Source organism: Moschus berezovskii, chromosome 6, assembly GCF_049115385.1.
Source record: "Moschus berezovskii isolate FMDL1 chromosome 6, NW_MosBer_1.0, whole genome shotgun sequence".
NCBI classification, from domain to species: Eukaryota; Metazoa; Chordata; class Mammalia; order Artiodactyla; family Moschidae; genus Moschus; species Moschus berezovskii.
In genome coordinates, this window is record NC_142465.1 from 29,287,124 (window position 1) to 29,302,518 (window position 15,395).

General features: G+C 40.0%; 1 protein-coding gene across 4 annotated transcripts in view; it reads left to right on the forward strand.

The window, feature by feature from the left end:
* Positions 1–3,432: 3,432 nt before the first annotated feature.
* METAP2 (methionyl aminopeptidase 2) overlaps positions 3,433–15,395 on the forward strand; it is a 31,249-nt gene continuing 19,286 nt past the window's right edge. Inside the window, exons 1-3 of one of the 4 annotated variants that reach the window (XM_055394785.2) lie at positions 3,433–3,662; positions 5,513–5,620; positions 14,672–14,737. In XM_055394785.2, coding sequence (XP_055250760.1) covers positions 3,512–3,662; positions 5,513–5,620; positions 14,672–14,737 — 325 coding nt within the window. In that variant the 5' untranslated portion in view covers positions 3,433–3,511. The remainder of the gene's footprint in view (positions 3,663–5,512; positions 5,621–14,671; positions 14,738–15,395) is intronic. The other 3 variants (XM_055394786.2, XM_055394787.2, XM_055394788.2) reach the window with 3 other exon arrangements.

Below are 15,395 nucleotides of genomic sequence, written 5' to 3' on the forward strand. Positions count from 1 at the left end.
CTAAGAAAAAGAAATGCAAAAAAGCAAAATGGCTGTCTGAGGAGGCCTTACAAATATCTGTGAAAAGAAGAGAAGGGAAGGAGAAAAGGAAAGATATAAGCATCTGAAGGCAGAGTTCAAAAGAATAGCAAGGAGAGATAAGAAAGCCTTCCTCAGTGATCAGTGCCAAAAAATAGAGGAAAACAATAGAATGGGAAAGACTAGAGATCTCTTCAAGAAAATCAGAGAGATCAAGGGAACATTTCATGCAAAAATGGGTTCGATAAAGGACAGAAATGGTATGGACCTAACAGAAGCAGAAGATATTAAGAAGAGGTGGCAAGAAGACACAGAACTGTACAAAAAACATCTTCATGACCCAGATAATCACGATACTGTGATCACTTACCTAGAGCCAGACATCCTGAAATGTGAAGGCAAGTGGGCCTTAGAAAGCATCATTACGAACAAAGCTAGTGGAGGTGATGGAATTCCAGTTGAGCTATTTCAAATCCTAAAAGATGATGCTATGAAAGTGCTGCACTCAATATGCCAGCAAATTTGGAAAACTCAGCAGAGGCCTCAGGACTGGAAAAGGTCAGTCTTCATTCCAATCCCAAAGAAAGGCAATGCCAAAGAAAGCCCAAACTACTGCACAACGGCACTCATCTCACATGCTAGTAAAGTAATGCTCAAAATTCTCCAAGCCAGACTTCAACAGTACGTGAACTGTGAACTTCCAGACATTCAAGCTGGTTTTAGAAAAGGTAGAGGAACCAGAGATCAAATTGTCAACATCCGTTGGATTATCGAAAAAGCAAGAGAGTTCCAAAAAAGCATCTATTTCTGCTTTATTGACTATGCCAAAGCCTTTGACTGTGTGGATCACAACAAATTGTGGAAATTTTTGAAAGAGATGGGAATACCAGACCACCTGACCTGCCTCTTGAGAAATCTGTATGAGGTCAGGAAGCAACAGTTAGAACTGGACATGGAACAACAGATTGGTTCCAGATAAAGAAAGGAGTATGTCAAGGCTGTATATTGTCACCATGCTTATTTAACTTATATGCAGAGTACATCATGAGAAACACTGGGCTGGAAGAAGCACAAGCTGGAATCAAGATTGCCGGGAGAAATATCAATAACCTCAGATACACGGATGATACCACCTTAATGGCAGAAAACGAAGAGGAACTAAAGAGCCCCTTGATGAATGTGAAAAAGGGGAGTGAAAAAGTGGGCTTAAAGCTCACCACTAAGAAAACTAAGATCATGGCATTGGTCCTGTCATTTCATGGCAAATAGATGGGGAAACAATGGAAATAGTGAGATACTTTATTTTTGGGGGCTCCAAAATCACTGCAGATGGTGACTGCAGACATGAAATTAAAAGACGCTTGCCCCTTGGAAGAAAAGTTATGACCAACCTAGACAGTATACTAGAAAGCAGGGCCATTACTTTGTCAACAAAGGATGTCTAGTCAAGGCTATGGTTTTTCCAGTGGTCATGTATGAGACTGAGAGTGTGAGAGTTGGACTATAGAGAAAGCTGAGCGCTGAAGAATTGATGCTTTTGAACTGTGGTGTTGGAGAAGACTCTTGAGAGTCCCTTGGACTGCAAGGAGATCCAATCAGTCCATCCTAAAGGAAATCAGTCCTGAATGTTCACTGGAAGGACTGATGTTGAAGCTGAAACTCCAATCAGTTGGCCACCTGATTGGAAGAATGGACTCATTTGAAAAGACCCTGATGCTAGGAAAGATTGAAGCTGGTAGAAGGGGACCACAGAGGATGAGATGGTTGGATGGCATCACCAACTCAACGGACATGAGTCTGGGTGAACTCCTGGAGTTGGTGATGGACAGGGAGGCCTGATGTGCTGCGGTTCATGGGGTCACAAAGAGTTGGACTTGATTGAGCGACTGAACTGAAGTGATATGTCTGTCTCATTGAACGCAAAACTTTCTTGAGAGTATTTTTCACTTTGTAGTTTCCACCAGGAAGAATTAATGGTAATACACAATCAATACATATTTATTGGACTTATCTGAAATTTCAGTGGGAAAGTTAGACTGCAGAATTACTAAATTTCTGGTGCTTAGTAACTTGGGTTTGGATTCTAACCCTATTTATTTCCTGTATGACCTGGTGCAAGTTACCAAAATTATAGCTCGAATTTCCCCAACTCAAAAATGGATTAAATAAGACAATGAATGTTAAGCACAGGGTACTTCTTAAGTGCTATTTATACGATGAGTCTCCTGGATTCCTACAATGCTTTAGTTAGAGGTAGGTGCTGGTAAGAATACAAAACAGGCAATGTTCTTGTCTTCAAGGAGTTCAAAAGAGTTGGAGAGACACACAAAAACCAAATAATAACATAAATAAAGTGATTACAAACTGCCATGAAACAAAGTTAAGAATATAGTGAGAGTAGGGGCTGATTTCGGAGAAGGCAATGGCAAGCCACTCCAGTACTATTGCCTAGAAAATCCCATGGATGGAGGAGCCTGGTAGGCTGCAGTCCGTGGGGTCGCTAAGGGTCGGACACGACTGAGCGACTTCACTTTCACTTTTCACTTTCCACTTCCACACATTGGAGAAGGAAATGGCAACCCACTCCAGTGTTCTTGCCTGGAGAATCCCAGGGACGGGGGAGCCTGGTGGGCTTCCGTCTATGGGGTCACACAGAGTCGGACACGACTGAAGTGACTTAGCAGCAGCAGCAGCAGCAGAGGCTGATTTAGATTGCTAAGGAGGGATCTCTGAGGGAATGGCATTTAAGCTGAAACTTGAAGGATGAAGAGATTCTCTATTTCCTCTCGTTCCTCAACTCTCTTTAGACTGACTTCCATTTCTCTAAACAGCTCTTGCTAAGGTTACCAGTGGCTACCTCGCTACTATATACATCTGACGTTTTTCGCGCTCTTACTTCTTAGCAGCACTCAACGCAGTTGGTCACTCCCTCCTTGAGACGCTGTCTTCCTTTAGCTTCTCTATGAATAAACGTCTTATCTCTGACTGATTCAGCCAGGGCCTTTGTGGGTACCTCTTCTTAACAGCTTGGACAGCCTCGCCGTGAGCTGTAATAGTGAATAAAAACGCAGTCCTTTCGAGTCATAAAAAAGAGGTGTATACAAATTAAGGCATATTTTTCGACCTTCTTCTCGCTTCTCGTGTGCAGCGTAAAACCACGAATCTAAAAGTTTTCGGTTTCAGTCGCGGGGCCTCTCTCCCGCGGGGGGAACACCTGTCCACAAGTCAGGCGCGGGCTTTCAACATGACCCTAAGCAGGCAAGTTTGCCCGAAGCGAGGGAAAAGGGAAAAGTCTGGTTTCGCCAGGTCTCTCACTGTTCCTCGGCCGCGCTCGCCCCTCCCCACGCCGCCCTCACAGTCGAGTCCTCCGTAGTCCCAGCATTCCCCGCGCCCCTACCATCGAGAGCAACTTCCGGCGTCGCTGGTGTAGGTGGGTGAAGAAGGAGCGGGCCCTCGCGCTTCTGTTTCAGTGCCTCGCGCTCTCTCGGGCAACATGGCGGGTGTGGAGGAGGCAGCGTCCTGCGGGAGCCACCTGAATGGCGACCTGGATCCAGACGACAGGGAGGAGGGAGCTGCCTCTACGGCTGAGGAGGCGGCCAAGAAAAAAAGACGGAAGAAGAAGAAGAGTAAAGGGGCTGCCACAGGTAAGGGGAGTTTTATGTTTTCCCAGTCCCCGCCGGGGTGGCCGAACCGCTCGACTCGGGCTCGGCGTTGGTGACAGGGCCCGGAGACTGAGCACCCTGGACTGATTCCTAGGACTGAACGTGTGTCCCGGGAGAGCTACAGATTCCCAGTCCCGGGAAGAGGTGACTTCTTCCAGGCGTCTTTTGGGTGTGGGGTGGCGGAGAAGAGGGTGCCTCGGTTTCTGTGGGTTTGCCGGGGCAGAGCTTCTAAATTGCCGGAACTTCGCTCCCACGCAGACGATGCGACGGACTTGAAGCCGTGCACGGGGCCCAGCCCTCCCACCTTGCGGGTTGGCCTCCTTGAAAATCTGGTTCTGACCACACTGCCGCCTCTGTGCTGGAGAGACGTGGGACATCTTTTTCTCGAGAGGCGGAGTGAAGGGGGCAAGTCTTAGTGCCTGGACCTCACCTCCCCTATCATCCTAGTTTACGGAGGGATTTTTGTGGCGCGCTGCACTTTGGGGTTGGGTGTGTGTGAGAGAGAGAATGCCCACGCGCTCTTGTCACTGTTTGGGTGGGTAGGTGTGTGGGTGTGTGCGATTTTGTGGCGCGCTGCACTTTTGGGGGAGGGTGTGTGTGAATTTGGGAGTGTGTGCGTCTGAGAATGTGCACTTGTCACTGAGTTGTAATAGCAGGATATGTGGCGGCGGTGCGAATCCTCACCGCCTAATCATACAGTATCATCAAGCTTTGGGGCTTTTAGGCCTGAATTATGATGCCACTCGTAGGCAGTCTGGGTAGAATATTCTTGAGTCCGAATGAAGCTACTCTAAATCCACTGGTAAGGCAAAGAAAACGGCTGAAAGTTTACAGTTAGATTATGAGTTAGAAACTTAAATATTTGAATATGAGAAGTCATTGTTTTTGATGCATCAAGGCCTTCGTTTTAGGAAAGTTCTTTGTACTGTTAAAATCAGCCGCAGAAAGAATGAGAGAAAAATGGAGAGACCAGAAGTGATGAAGTGGAGTTGAGAGAGCTTGAAGAGGGTTAACCTGTATCTTCCTGAAATTTTGATTACTTGGGAGTTGAAGAGGGAGAGTTGTAGGTGCCGGGACACTTTCAGAGCAAAATTTAATTTCAGGGCATAGTCTGGTGGCTGTTCCTGGCTTTCAGATGAAATCCAAACTCTTCGGTTTGTCCTTTAAGTTGTTTAGTAGACCGACCCTAATATGTTTTTAACAGTTGTGTGTCTCAGTATGAATTCTCTATGGTAGCTGGCATGTCATCTCATTATGTACTACCTGGTAATACTACCTCTTTTTACTTATTACTCCTATAGCTAGATTGTAATCCCTTCTCGAGCAGGGCCTGGTCTTGTGTTTAGCTGTTGGGGAATTCTGTTTTTTAGTAATGGAATAACTTTTCCCATATATTTTGATTTTATCCTGCTCAGCTTGACAGTTTCTTTCTATCTGAACCCCTGAAGCTTCCACGATTTCCCACAGACATCTTTTTACTAAGGCCTTCAGCATTTATTGCCCATCTTAAGTTCCTGCTTGGTTAATAAAGTATTTGCTGTAGATTAATTGTTAAATACTTTAGAAAGTTAAGCTACTTAAGGGTAGGGGCCAACTCACCATTTTGCTCCTAGCACAGAGAATGCCTAATGGGTATCTTGTTAAATGGGCAGTACCGCTTAGATATGGAAGATTTTTCTGTCATTAAATAAATTCTATTCTCCTTACAATGTTTCGGTTTTTGTTTCCTGAACACTTGTCAGGAAGAGTTATGTGTTTTTTAGGATCCTTAGAACATATTCTAGTGGGAAGATACCTTTGTCAGATTTGATTTAGTTGTTATATTTGATCAGCAGGGCAACAGGAACCTGATAAAGAAGCAGGAGCCTCAGTTGATGAGGTGGCAAGACAATTGGAAAGACAAGCATTGGAAGAGAAAGAAAGAGATGATGACGATGAAGGTAAATGGTTAATTTGAATTTTATGGTTAGGAGGGCAAGAAAATTTGACATTCCTTAACCAAAGCTGCTTATTTGAATATAATCCAATATTCTTTTTTGAATATAATCCAATATCCAATTTTACTTAATTGATGTTAAAACAAAAAGGTATTTATTAGCAACTCTTTAAAAAGTTGGATATGTTGAATGCTTAAGTAACACAGATCTCAGCTTTTTAAAACATACTTGGTAAAAAGCCAAGTAGTAGATGAGTATTAATAAGATCAAATTGAATGGATGTTGATCTTACTTTTATGGAACAACTAATATGTACTAGGCATTATCTTAGGATACTTCCGTCGATTTTTACCCTCACAAAATCTAGCAAATAGGAGATGATAGTTACATGATTTGCCCAATCTGACACAGCTAGTATGTGTAAATAAAGTCAGTTTCAAATCTAGCATGTTAAGTCACTTCAATCATGTCTGATTCTTTGTGACCATATGGACCATAGCTTGCCAGTCTCCTCTGTCCATAGGATTCTCCAGGCAAGAATACTGGAGTGAGTTGCCATGCCCTCCTCCAGGGGATCTTCCTGATTCCAAGTCTGTTCCTTGTACTCTATCAAAGGTACTTTTATTTATTTTCAAAGGAGCGCATTGCAGTGCTTCTAAACCTATTATGAATTCACTGGCCCCATATCCTTGTATTTTGGAGCTTTTGCCAAAGGTTTCTATAAAGACAACAATTCTTGGAATTGTGGGAATTGATGCTACCAGTAAGACAGTGGAGGGAGTGATTAGCTGGGAGAACTATTCTATAGCCTCTTTAGGCAGAACAAGAGATGGGACTTCCCATTCTTAATTATATACTGCTCTGACCTATTCTTCCTCAAGCACTGCCAGCTAGGGCTTATGCCTTCCAATCTTTAGCAACAAATATCTGCTATACTTTTCTCGTGTTCGGATAATGCAAAGCAGTTGTGCTTCCTTTAGGAAGATAAGTTCTAAGATAAGTTCTGTAATCTTTCAAGGAGATTATGGTCAAATTTAGTTAAAAAAAAAAAAAAAGCCAAGATTTGATATTGAACATGGACACTGGGTTGTAGCAAAGGAAAGTACAGTGCTTAATTGCAAAATGCCAAGCAGGGAGAATGGGCATCTCATGCTCAAAAGCCCTGAAGGCTTTTTGTTGTTCAGTCACTCAGTTGTGTCCTACTCCTTGCAATCGCATGGCTTGCGGCACTCCAGGCTTCCCTTTCCTTCACTATCTCCTGGCATTTGCTCAAACTCATGTTCATTAAGTCAATGATGCCATCAAACCATCTCATCCTCTGTTGCCCCTTTCCCCTCCTGCCCTCAATCTTACCCAGCATCAGGGTCTTTTCCAGTGAGTCGGCTCTTCCCATCGGGTGGCCAAAGTATTGAAGCTTCCACGTCAGCACCAGTCCTTTCATTATAATAATCAGGAATGATTTCCTTTAGGATTGACTGGTTTGATCTCTTTCTGTTCATGGGACCCTCAAGAGTCTTCTCCAGCACCACAATTCAAAAGCATCAATTCTTTGGCACACAGCCTTTGTGGCTGTGCATGACTACTGGAAAAACCATAACTTTGACTGTACGGACCTTTGTCAGCAGAATGGTGTCTTTGCTTTCCTAAGGAACAAGCATCTTTTAATTTCATGGCTGCAGTCACCATCTGCGGTGATTTTGGAGCCCAAGAAAATAAAGTCTGTCACTGTTGCCATTTTTTTCCCCATGTATTTGCCATGAAGTGATGGGACTGGATGCCATGATGTTCGTTTTTTGAATGCTGAGTTTTAAGCCAGCTTTTTCACTCTCCTTTCACCTTCATCAAGAGCTTTTTAGTTCCTCTTCATTTTCTGCCATTAGGGTGGTGTCATCTGTGTAGCTGAGGTTATTGATATTTCTCCCGGCAGTCCTGATTCCATCAAGACTTGTGCTTCATCCAGCCCAGTGTTTCTCATGATGTACTCTGCATATAAATTAAATAAGCAGGGTGACAGTATACAGCCTTGACGTTCTCCTTTCCAAATTTAGAAACAGTTTGTTGTTTCATGTCCGGTTCTAACTATTGCTTCTTGACCTGCATACAGGTTTCTCAGGAAGCAGGTAAGGTAGTCTGCTATTCCCATCTCTTAAAGAATTTTCCACAGTTTGTTGTGATCTACACAGTCAAAGACTTTAGCGTAGTCAGTGAAGCAGAAGTAGGTGTTTTCCTGGAATTCCCTTGCTTTTTCTATGATCCGCGGATGCTGGCAGTTTGATCGCTGGTTCCTCTGCATTTTCTAATCCAGTTTGTACATCTAGATGTTCTTGGTTCACATACTGCTAAAGCCTAGCTTGAAGGATTTTGAACATTACTTCGCTAGCATGTGAAATGAGTGTAATTGTATTATAGTTTGAACATTTTTTGGTATTGCTCTTCTTTGGGATTGAAATGAAAACTTACCTTTTCCAGTCCTGTGGCCACTGCTGAGTTTTCCAAATTTGCTCTCATATTGAGTGCAGCACATTCACAGCATCATTTAGGATTTGAAATAGCTTAGCTGGAATTCCATCACTTCCACTAGCTTTGTTCATAGTGATGCTTCCTAAGGCCCACTTGACTTCACACTCCAGGATGTTTGGCTCTAAGTGAGTGGTGACACCATGGTGGTTATCTGGGTCATGAAAATCTTTTTTGTGCGGTTCTTCTGTGTATTCTTGCCATCTCTTTTTAATATCTTCTGCTTCTGTTAGGTCCATACCATTTCTGTCCTTTATTGTGTCTATCTCTGGATGAAATGTTCCCTTGGTATCTAATTTTCTTGAAGAGATCTCTAGTCTTTCCCATTCTATTGTTTTCCTTTTCATTGTTCTCTTAAGAAGCCTTTCTTTTTCTCCTTGCTATTCTGTGGAACTTCTAAAACTGCTTTTAGGGAAGGATTTTTAAAGGCAGCATTAGGGGTGAGGGTTGCCATGTGTCTGATCAGTTTGTGGACATTCTTCTGATCAGTTGGTTGTGTACTATCAGGGTGACTTTTTGGGAATCACAGTTATCAGTTTTCTGGCTTCAACTTATCTGGAGTCAGCATACAGTCTGGTGGTCAGCATACAGCTAACTTTTCTGCCTGGTAGAGGGTTTAGTATCTGCAAACCAACTCAAGAATGTGGCTCAGTATTATCTATAGCCCTTGAGGAGAAACTAAAGATCCCTTACTCTATATGGCTAAACTATTATGATTTTGTGTTGTTGGACTGTTTTCCTTTGTTTCTGGATTTTTCTCATATCTCTGATTAAATTTTTTCTTTGGAACTCAGGGAAAGCCCAAGAGTTTAAAACTCTTTTACCACCAAGAGGCAGGATCTGTCCCACAGAGTCCTGCTTGGTTTCAGACTCAATGAAAAGGAAAATAGTTAATTTTCCTTTTCTTTAAGCAGACCTCTTGTCCATTCTGCCTTAGTTTATATTTCAGATTATGAACATATTTTGAACCTTAACAAGAACAGTAATTGTAAATTCCAGATTGCTGTTGACTCACCATATGTAGAGTATCAGCTACTTTGAAGATAATGCCTTGTTTCATTGCACTTCTACAGAGTTATATGAATCTCTAGACATTGAAGGAGAAAATTTTGCTTTTCACAATGGAAATCTTCAGTGTATTAAAGAAGATTTTAGGAATTTTAGTAGTTTTCTCCAGTTTGGTTCATCATATTCCTAATTCATTTTAATAATGAGGATCAGCCAATACTGTTTAACTATTGTGAGAAATCTTTGAGTGGATGGAAAACTAATAATTCAGTATCTTTGTTCTTAAGGAAAAAAATTGATCATTGTGGAGGACAAAACATAGAGGTGGTAAGGTATACTGGTAACCTGCAGTAAAAGTTACTGAAATTTGGAGGTGGAATTGTGAGCTGAATGCTGAAGGAAAGCTCATCTGAAGGAATGGAACTTAAAAGCCAAGCAAATGGGACCATTTTGGGGCAGGACAATGGTGAGAAAGTATTCAAAGTGTAGTAAACAGTGCATACTGGCCTCATTATGAGGTGATTCATCGAGGGAGTCTTTGAGCAGTTCCTTTTTCCCAGTTTTCATTTGTTCATTCTTTTTTTCCTCCCAGTTTTATAATTGGCATACAGTTCTGTGTATGTTTAAGGTATACAGCTCAACGATTAAAATGATTACCACGTAAGCTTAGTGAATATCCATCATCTCATATGATACAAATTAAAAGAAAATTTTTTTTTCCTTGTGAGAACTCTTAGGATTTACTATTTTAAGAATTTTCATAGATAACGTAAAGCAATATTAATTATGTTAATCATGTACCTTACGCCTCTCAAAGACAGAGATTCACTCAGTTGTGTCTGGCTCTTTGCAACCCTACAGACTGTAGCCTGCCAGGCTCTCTGTCCATGGAATTCTCCAGGCAGGAATACTGGAGTTGGTTGCCATTCCCTTCTCCAGTGATCTTTCTGACCCAGGGATCAAACCTGGGTCTCCCGCATTGCAGGCAGGTTCTTTACCATCTGAGCCACCAGGGAAGCCCTTGTAGTAATTTATCTTCTAACTGGAAATTTTACCTTTTGACCACCTTCATCTGCCCACCCCGTCTCTGGTAACCTCGAATCTGATCTCTATGAGTTTGAGCATTCTTAAAAGAAGAATGTTATGAAAAGATAATATAGTCTTCATGTACATGCACAGTTATTAGAAACGAGGAAATAGAGGCATGGAGATCATTTTGGAGGCCAGTTAACAATAGCCTCAGGCATGTGGTAGTGAGAATGGGAAGGAAGGGTCCAATGGAACAGTGATTGTGGAACCAAAATTCAAAGGATTTAGAGGCTCTCAATCTGGATAGAGGGCTTTCCATGGGGTTATGAAAGAGTCGAGACGACTTAATGACTAAACAGCAACAAAAATCTGGAGAGAAGGAGAGAGGAGAAACTAGCAGATTCTATGGGTCAAGGTTTCGAATTTGGATGACACGACGTTGCTACCGTTGATTAAAATGGTGAGGTAAAGAGGGAAAGTTGGTTAAGAGATTAGAAGGGGGTGCTGCAGGCAAAAAAGGTTATGCTGAGTTTAATTTTAGATTTGTTTATTTGCAAACGAGGGTATTGATGTGGAAAGTTAATCCTGTGGGTATCTGGCGATGTGCTAACCCTGGTGGCTCAGACGATAAAGAATCTGCCTACAATGCAGGAGACTAGGGTTTGATCCCTGGGTCAGGAAGATCCACTCCAGTATTCTTGCCTGGAAACTCCATGGAGAGAGGAGCCTGGCAGGCTACAGTCTGTGGGGTCTCAAAGAGTCTGACACAATTGAGCACAACACCCAACATATAGACCATATCCATTTAACATTTTCATCCCCACAAAAAATGTTCCCTTTACCCTTTTGTATTCAGTTCTCTTGCTCTATTTGCTGGCTTCTGGTAACTTTTGATATATTTTCTGTTCCTACAGTTTTTTCTACAATAGTGTATGAATGGAATTTTTACAGTATGAAGCTATTTTGGTGTTTTGCTTGTTTCACTTAGCATAATACTTTTGAGAGTTATCCAGTTGCATGTGTATCAGTAGTTTATTACTTTTTATTGCTGATTAATATTCCAAATTTGTCCATTTACTAGTTAATTACTATTTGGATTGTTTCCAGATTTTGTCTCTTATGGATAAAGTTACTGTGATCATTTGCATACGTGTAGGCTTCCATCTATGGGGTCACACAGAGTCGGACACGACTGAAGTGACTTAGCAGCAGCAGCAGCAGGCTTGTTTTCATTTCTTCCGAGTAAATACCTAAGAGTACAGTTGCTGGTAGGGTGGTAAGTGTATGTTTAACGTCATAAGAAACTTATCAGGCTGGTTTGTGTTCCTGTCAGCAGTGTTTGAAAGCTCCAGTCCCTTTGTATCCTCACAAGCACTGGTACTGTTTAGTTTAATTTTAGCCCAGTAGGTGTATAGTGGTCTGCCATCTTTTCATATTTTCATTTGTCTTTCATTTAGCTTTGAATTGTATGTTCAATACCATTTGTCTATTTTTCAGTTGGGTTATTTGTTGTCTTACTGAGGTGTAAATCGTTCTTTATGCAAGTTCTTCATCAATTACATATTTTACAGCTCTTTTCCGCCATGCTTGTATTGTTTGCAGCAGAAAAGATTTTAATTTTGATAAGTCCAGTTTATCAACTTTTTTCCTTTCTGGGTCATATTTTTTGTGTCCTGTCCAAAAGTTAAATAATTGATGTCTTTAAAGTCATGAAGATTTTTCCCTTGTATTTTCAGTAAGTTTTGTATGTGTCATAAATGTTAAAAGGAAGAACTGCTTTATATGTATAATAAATGTTTTATATGCTTTGGTCTGTGTCCATTTAGAATTAATTTTTATATATAGTGCGAGTTAAGGATTGAGATTCTTTTTTTTTTTGCATATAAATGTCCAGTTGTCATATCAAGTATTAATTGATTTGGGCATAGTGCTAATGCAGAAAAGAACGGTCTCTGTTGAGAGTATCCTGAGATGCTCTGAGAGACAGACATGTAAAAAGATAAATTGTAGCATGGTATGTTAGGTGGAAGTATGAGCATATGGTATTAAAACTTAGGTCCTGGCTCTACCATCATTCTAGCACAAGTGACCATTTTTCTGTGCTGAATAGCAACCTTGGATTTTGGATAAAATAATTAACCTTAGAAGGATGATCAAGTATCAGAGGAGGACCTTCATCTTACCCATTTTAAAGATGAAGATACCATGGTGGTGGAGGCAATTTAACTTGCCCAAGGTCACAGCACTCGTAGGATTTTGAATGTGTGTTTAAAACTTGTTATACACCATGAAGCCTTTGTTTCAGGTTCAGTCTAAGGTAAATTGCACTGTGCTACGTTGAATATTTGTCCAGAACAAAGACTGTCTTGTTTACTGTTCTGTTCCTGTTGCCTGTCACTGAAGAACTCAGCAAACATTTATTGGATGAATGAAGAAGTCTGCTGTTAAAACTGTAAAGCACAATATGCGAATTAGATTATATGACACACTAGGATGTTGAATGGAGAAGGCAATGGCAAGCCACTCCAGTACTCTTGCCTAGAAAATCCCATGGATGGAGGAGCCTGGTAGGCTGCAGTCTGTGGGGTCACTAAGGGTCAGACGCGACTGACTGACCTCACTTTCACTTTTCACTTTCACACACTGGAGAAGGAAATGGCAACCCACTCCAGTGTTCTTGCCTGGAGAATCCCAAGGACGGGGGAACCTGGTGGGCTTCCGTCTATGGGGTCACACAGAGTTGGACACGACTGAAGTGACTTAGCAGCAGCAGCAGCAGGATGTTGAAAGTTGTGTTTTCCAAAATTTTTAGTGTTTTTGTTAAAACTTTGACTTGAGAAACCACTAATGAGTAAATAAGTAGTATTTGTTTTCTCTGTTGAGTTTCTGTTGATACTATAAGATTGAATATAAGAAACGTAATTTTGTTGGTCAAAAATTGTCAAATAGTTGTAGTTTCCTATCACTCAGCCCATTAAAGCCTTAGATTATGTTACCTCCCTCTTTGCCAAGCTGCCGTTTCCTATTTCTATTGGGTGAAAATAAATATAAACAGGATAAACTAAAAGAACACTCATTAATTGAATAGACTTAATATTTATCACGTGCTTGGCACTGTGCTTAATGGTGTCTAATCCTTAAGGAGCTCACAGACAAGTAGAGGTCAGTATAAATCAGTGATTGCATGATAATTAGAATATATAGTTAGTGTGGTGAGATTTCTTTTATGGCTTTTATCAGTCTAGCAGTAAAAAGGGAGCACTTTGAACAGAAAATGTAAGCACTCATTTGATATTTTTTGATGAGTATGGATTTTACTAAAATTATTAATGCTAAATAACCATGAGTTACTACTAATAGGTGAAACATTTTAAAAAATACTATATGCTAGGCATACTGTTAAACTATTAACTTCTAATTATCGGGAACAATGTCCCATTCATCCCTTTTTCATAGTTATATTATTTGTGGGTAGATTAGCATACTTCAGAAATGATTGTTAAAATGTATTGAGCAACATTTTTAGAAATTCAGAGACACTTAGGTCTGTTTTTGATACCTTTTATTTAAAATACTTTAACCCTGGTGATATTTTAACTGTTAATGTTTATGGCATTGTGCTTCGTACCATTTATTTAATTTTATAAATAAAAAAAATTAAAATAAATAAAATACTTTAACCCCCTATTTAATCTTGGTCATAATTATATTCTTTATTTTTTTCTCTAAGTTTATGGGCATTGGGCTGCATAGAAAATTGTCATAAAAACTGACAAGCAGATTGTGGCTGTTTTGGATAGTCTTTTGCCAACTGTTTTTGGAAGTAGTTCTCAGTTTTGGTCATCAGGTTCTTTTGAGAATCTGAGAACTATGAACCTAGGAAAAGTAAGTTTTTGTGTTTTTTTTTTTGTATACAATTTGATGCATAAAGAGAACTCTTTCCCTGATAACAACTAGGTAGGAAAAGGTATTTTAAAATATGAGACCCCAATTACCTCTCACTGGATTAGGAATCAAGTGATATTCTTGGTCCAGTTCTACTATTTATCTATTAGGATTATCTTGGGCATGTCTCTTAAACATTTCTTGTTCAGGATTGTTTTGAGAATCACATGAGGTCATGAAATACAAGTGTTTAACTGCCAAGCATATATCAACTGTTAACTAGTATCCTTTCAGATGAAGTCATATAGTCATTATTATACTGATATTTAAGTAACATTAGTTATTTTTCTTAGCTTTAAAAAAATGTTATTTAATACATTGTTTATTCTTAAAATGTCTTATTCAACAATTCCTGTATTTAGAATCAAAGTAAAGTTTACTAGTGCCTTTGATTGCACAAGTCAAATTCTGATACTTGAAGCTAACAATATACAAAATTCTAAGAGTACTGAGTCAACTTTGTCCTATGCTATTTAAGATGCACTCTGTGTACTGTGTGCTTGTTTTGTCTCTCTGCTTATGAGGTTTAAATGAATTTGACATGTCTTCTCTTAGATGGAGATGGTGATGGAGATGGAGCAGCTGGAAAGAAGAAGAAAAAGAAGAAGAAGAAGAGAGGACGTTAGTGTCTTTAGTTGATCCTACTTGCCAAATTACAAGTGGTTATTAATCAGCAGGCTTGAAGAGTAGGTTTGAAGTTGCTTAAGATCTTGGTATATGTTAGGGAAATAAATGATGGCCTAATAGAGTTAGAATTTAGTGAAACTTACTAGTATTTGGCAAGTAGTTTTAACAGTCTCATTATTTTATTTTCTTCAGTTGTTATTTAGTCAAAGGCTATTAATAAGTTTACTGCAAGTTAGGGATGAATTCTTAAAAAACTTTATAATTTAAAATTTGAATATTCAGATAATTTTGTCAGTGATAACTTCAATAATGCCACCATGTGGTAATAGAATAAACAGTTTGCAGTTCACCTGCCAGTTTTGATATTAAAGAGATTCTTGACATATTTAATGAGGATTCCCATTATTTAAAATTTGTTAATATGGTGAATTTTTACTAACAATATTTGTATTGTGCTATTTCAGATTCACTTAAAATATGATCCTACTTGTATTTTGTTTCTATAAATAATACAGCCAAACATCTTAAGGGACCTGAAACTCTTAGGGAGAATAAGGGGTGACTGTGTGGTATTGGGGAACAAAGATTGGGTTGGGAATCAGAATGAGTTCTAATCTTGGATGCCCTTTGGCATCAGGGACCATTGATTGTC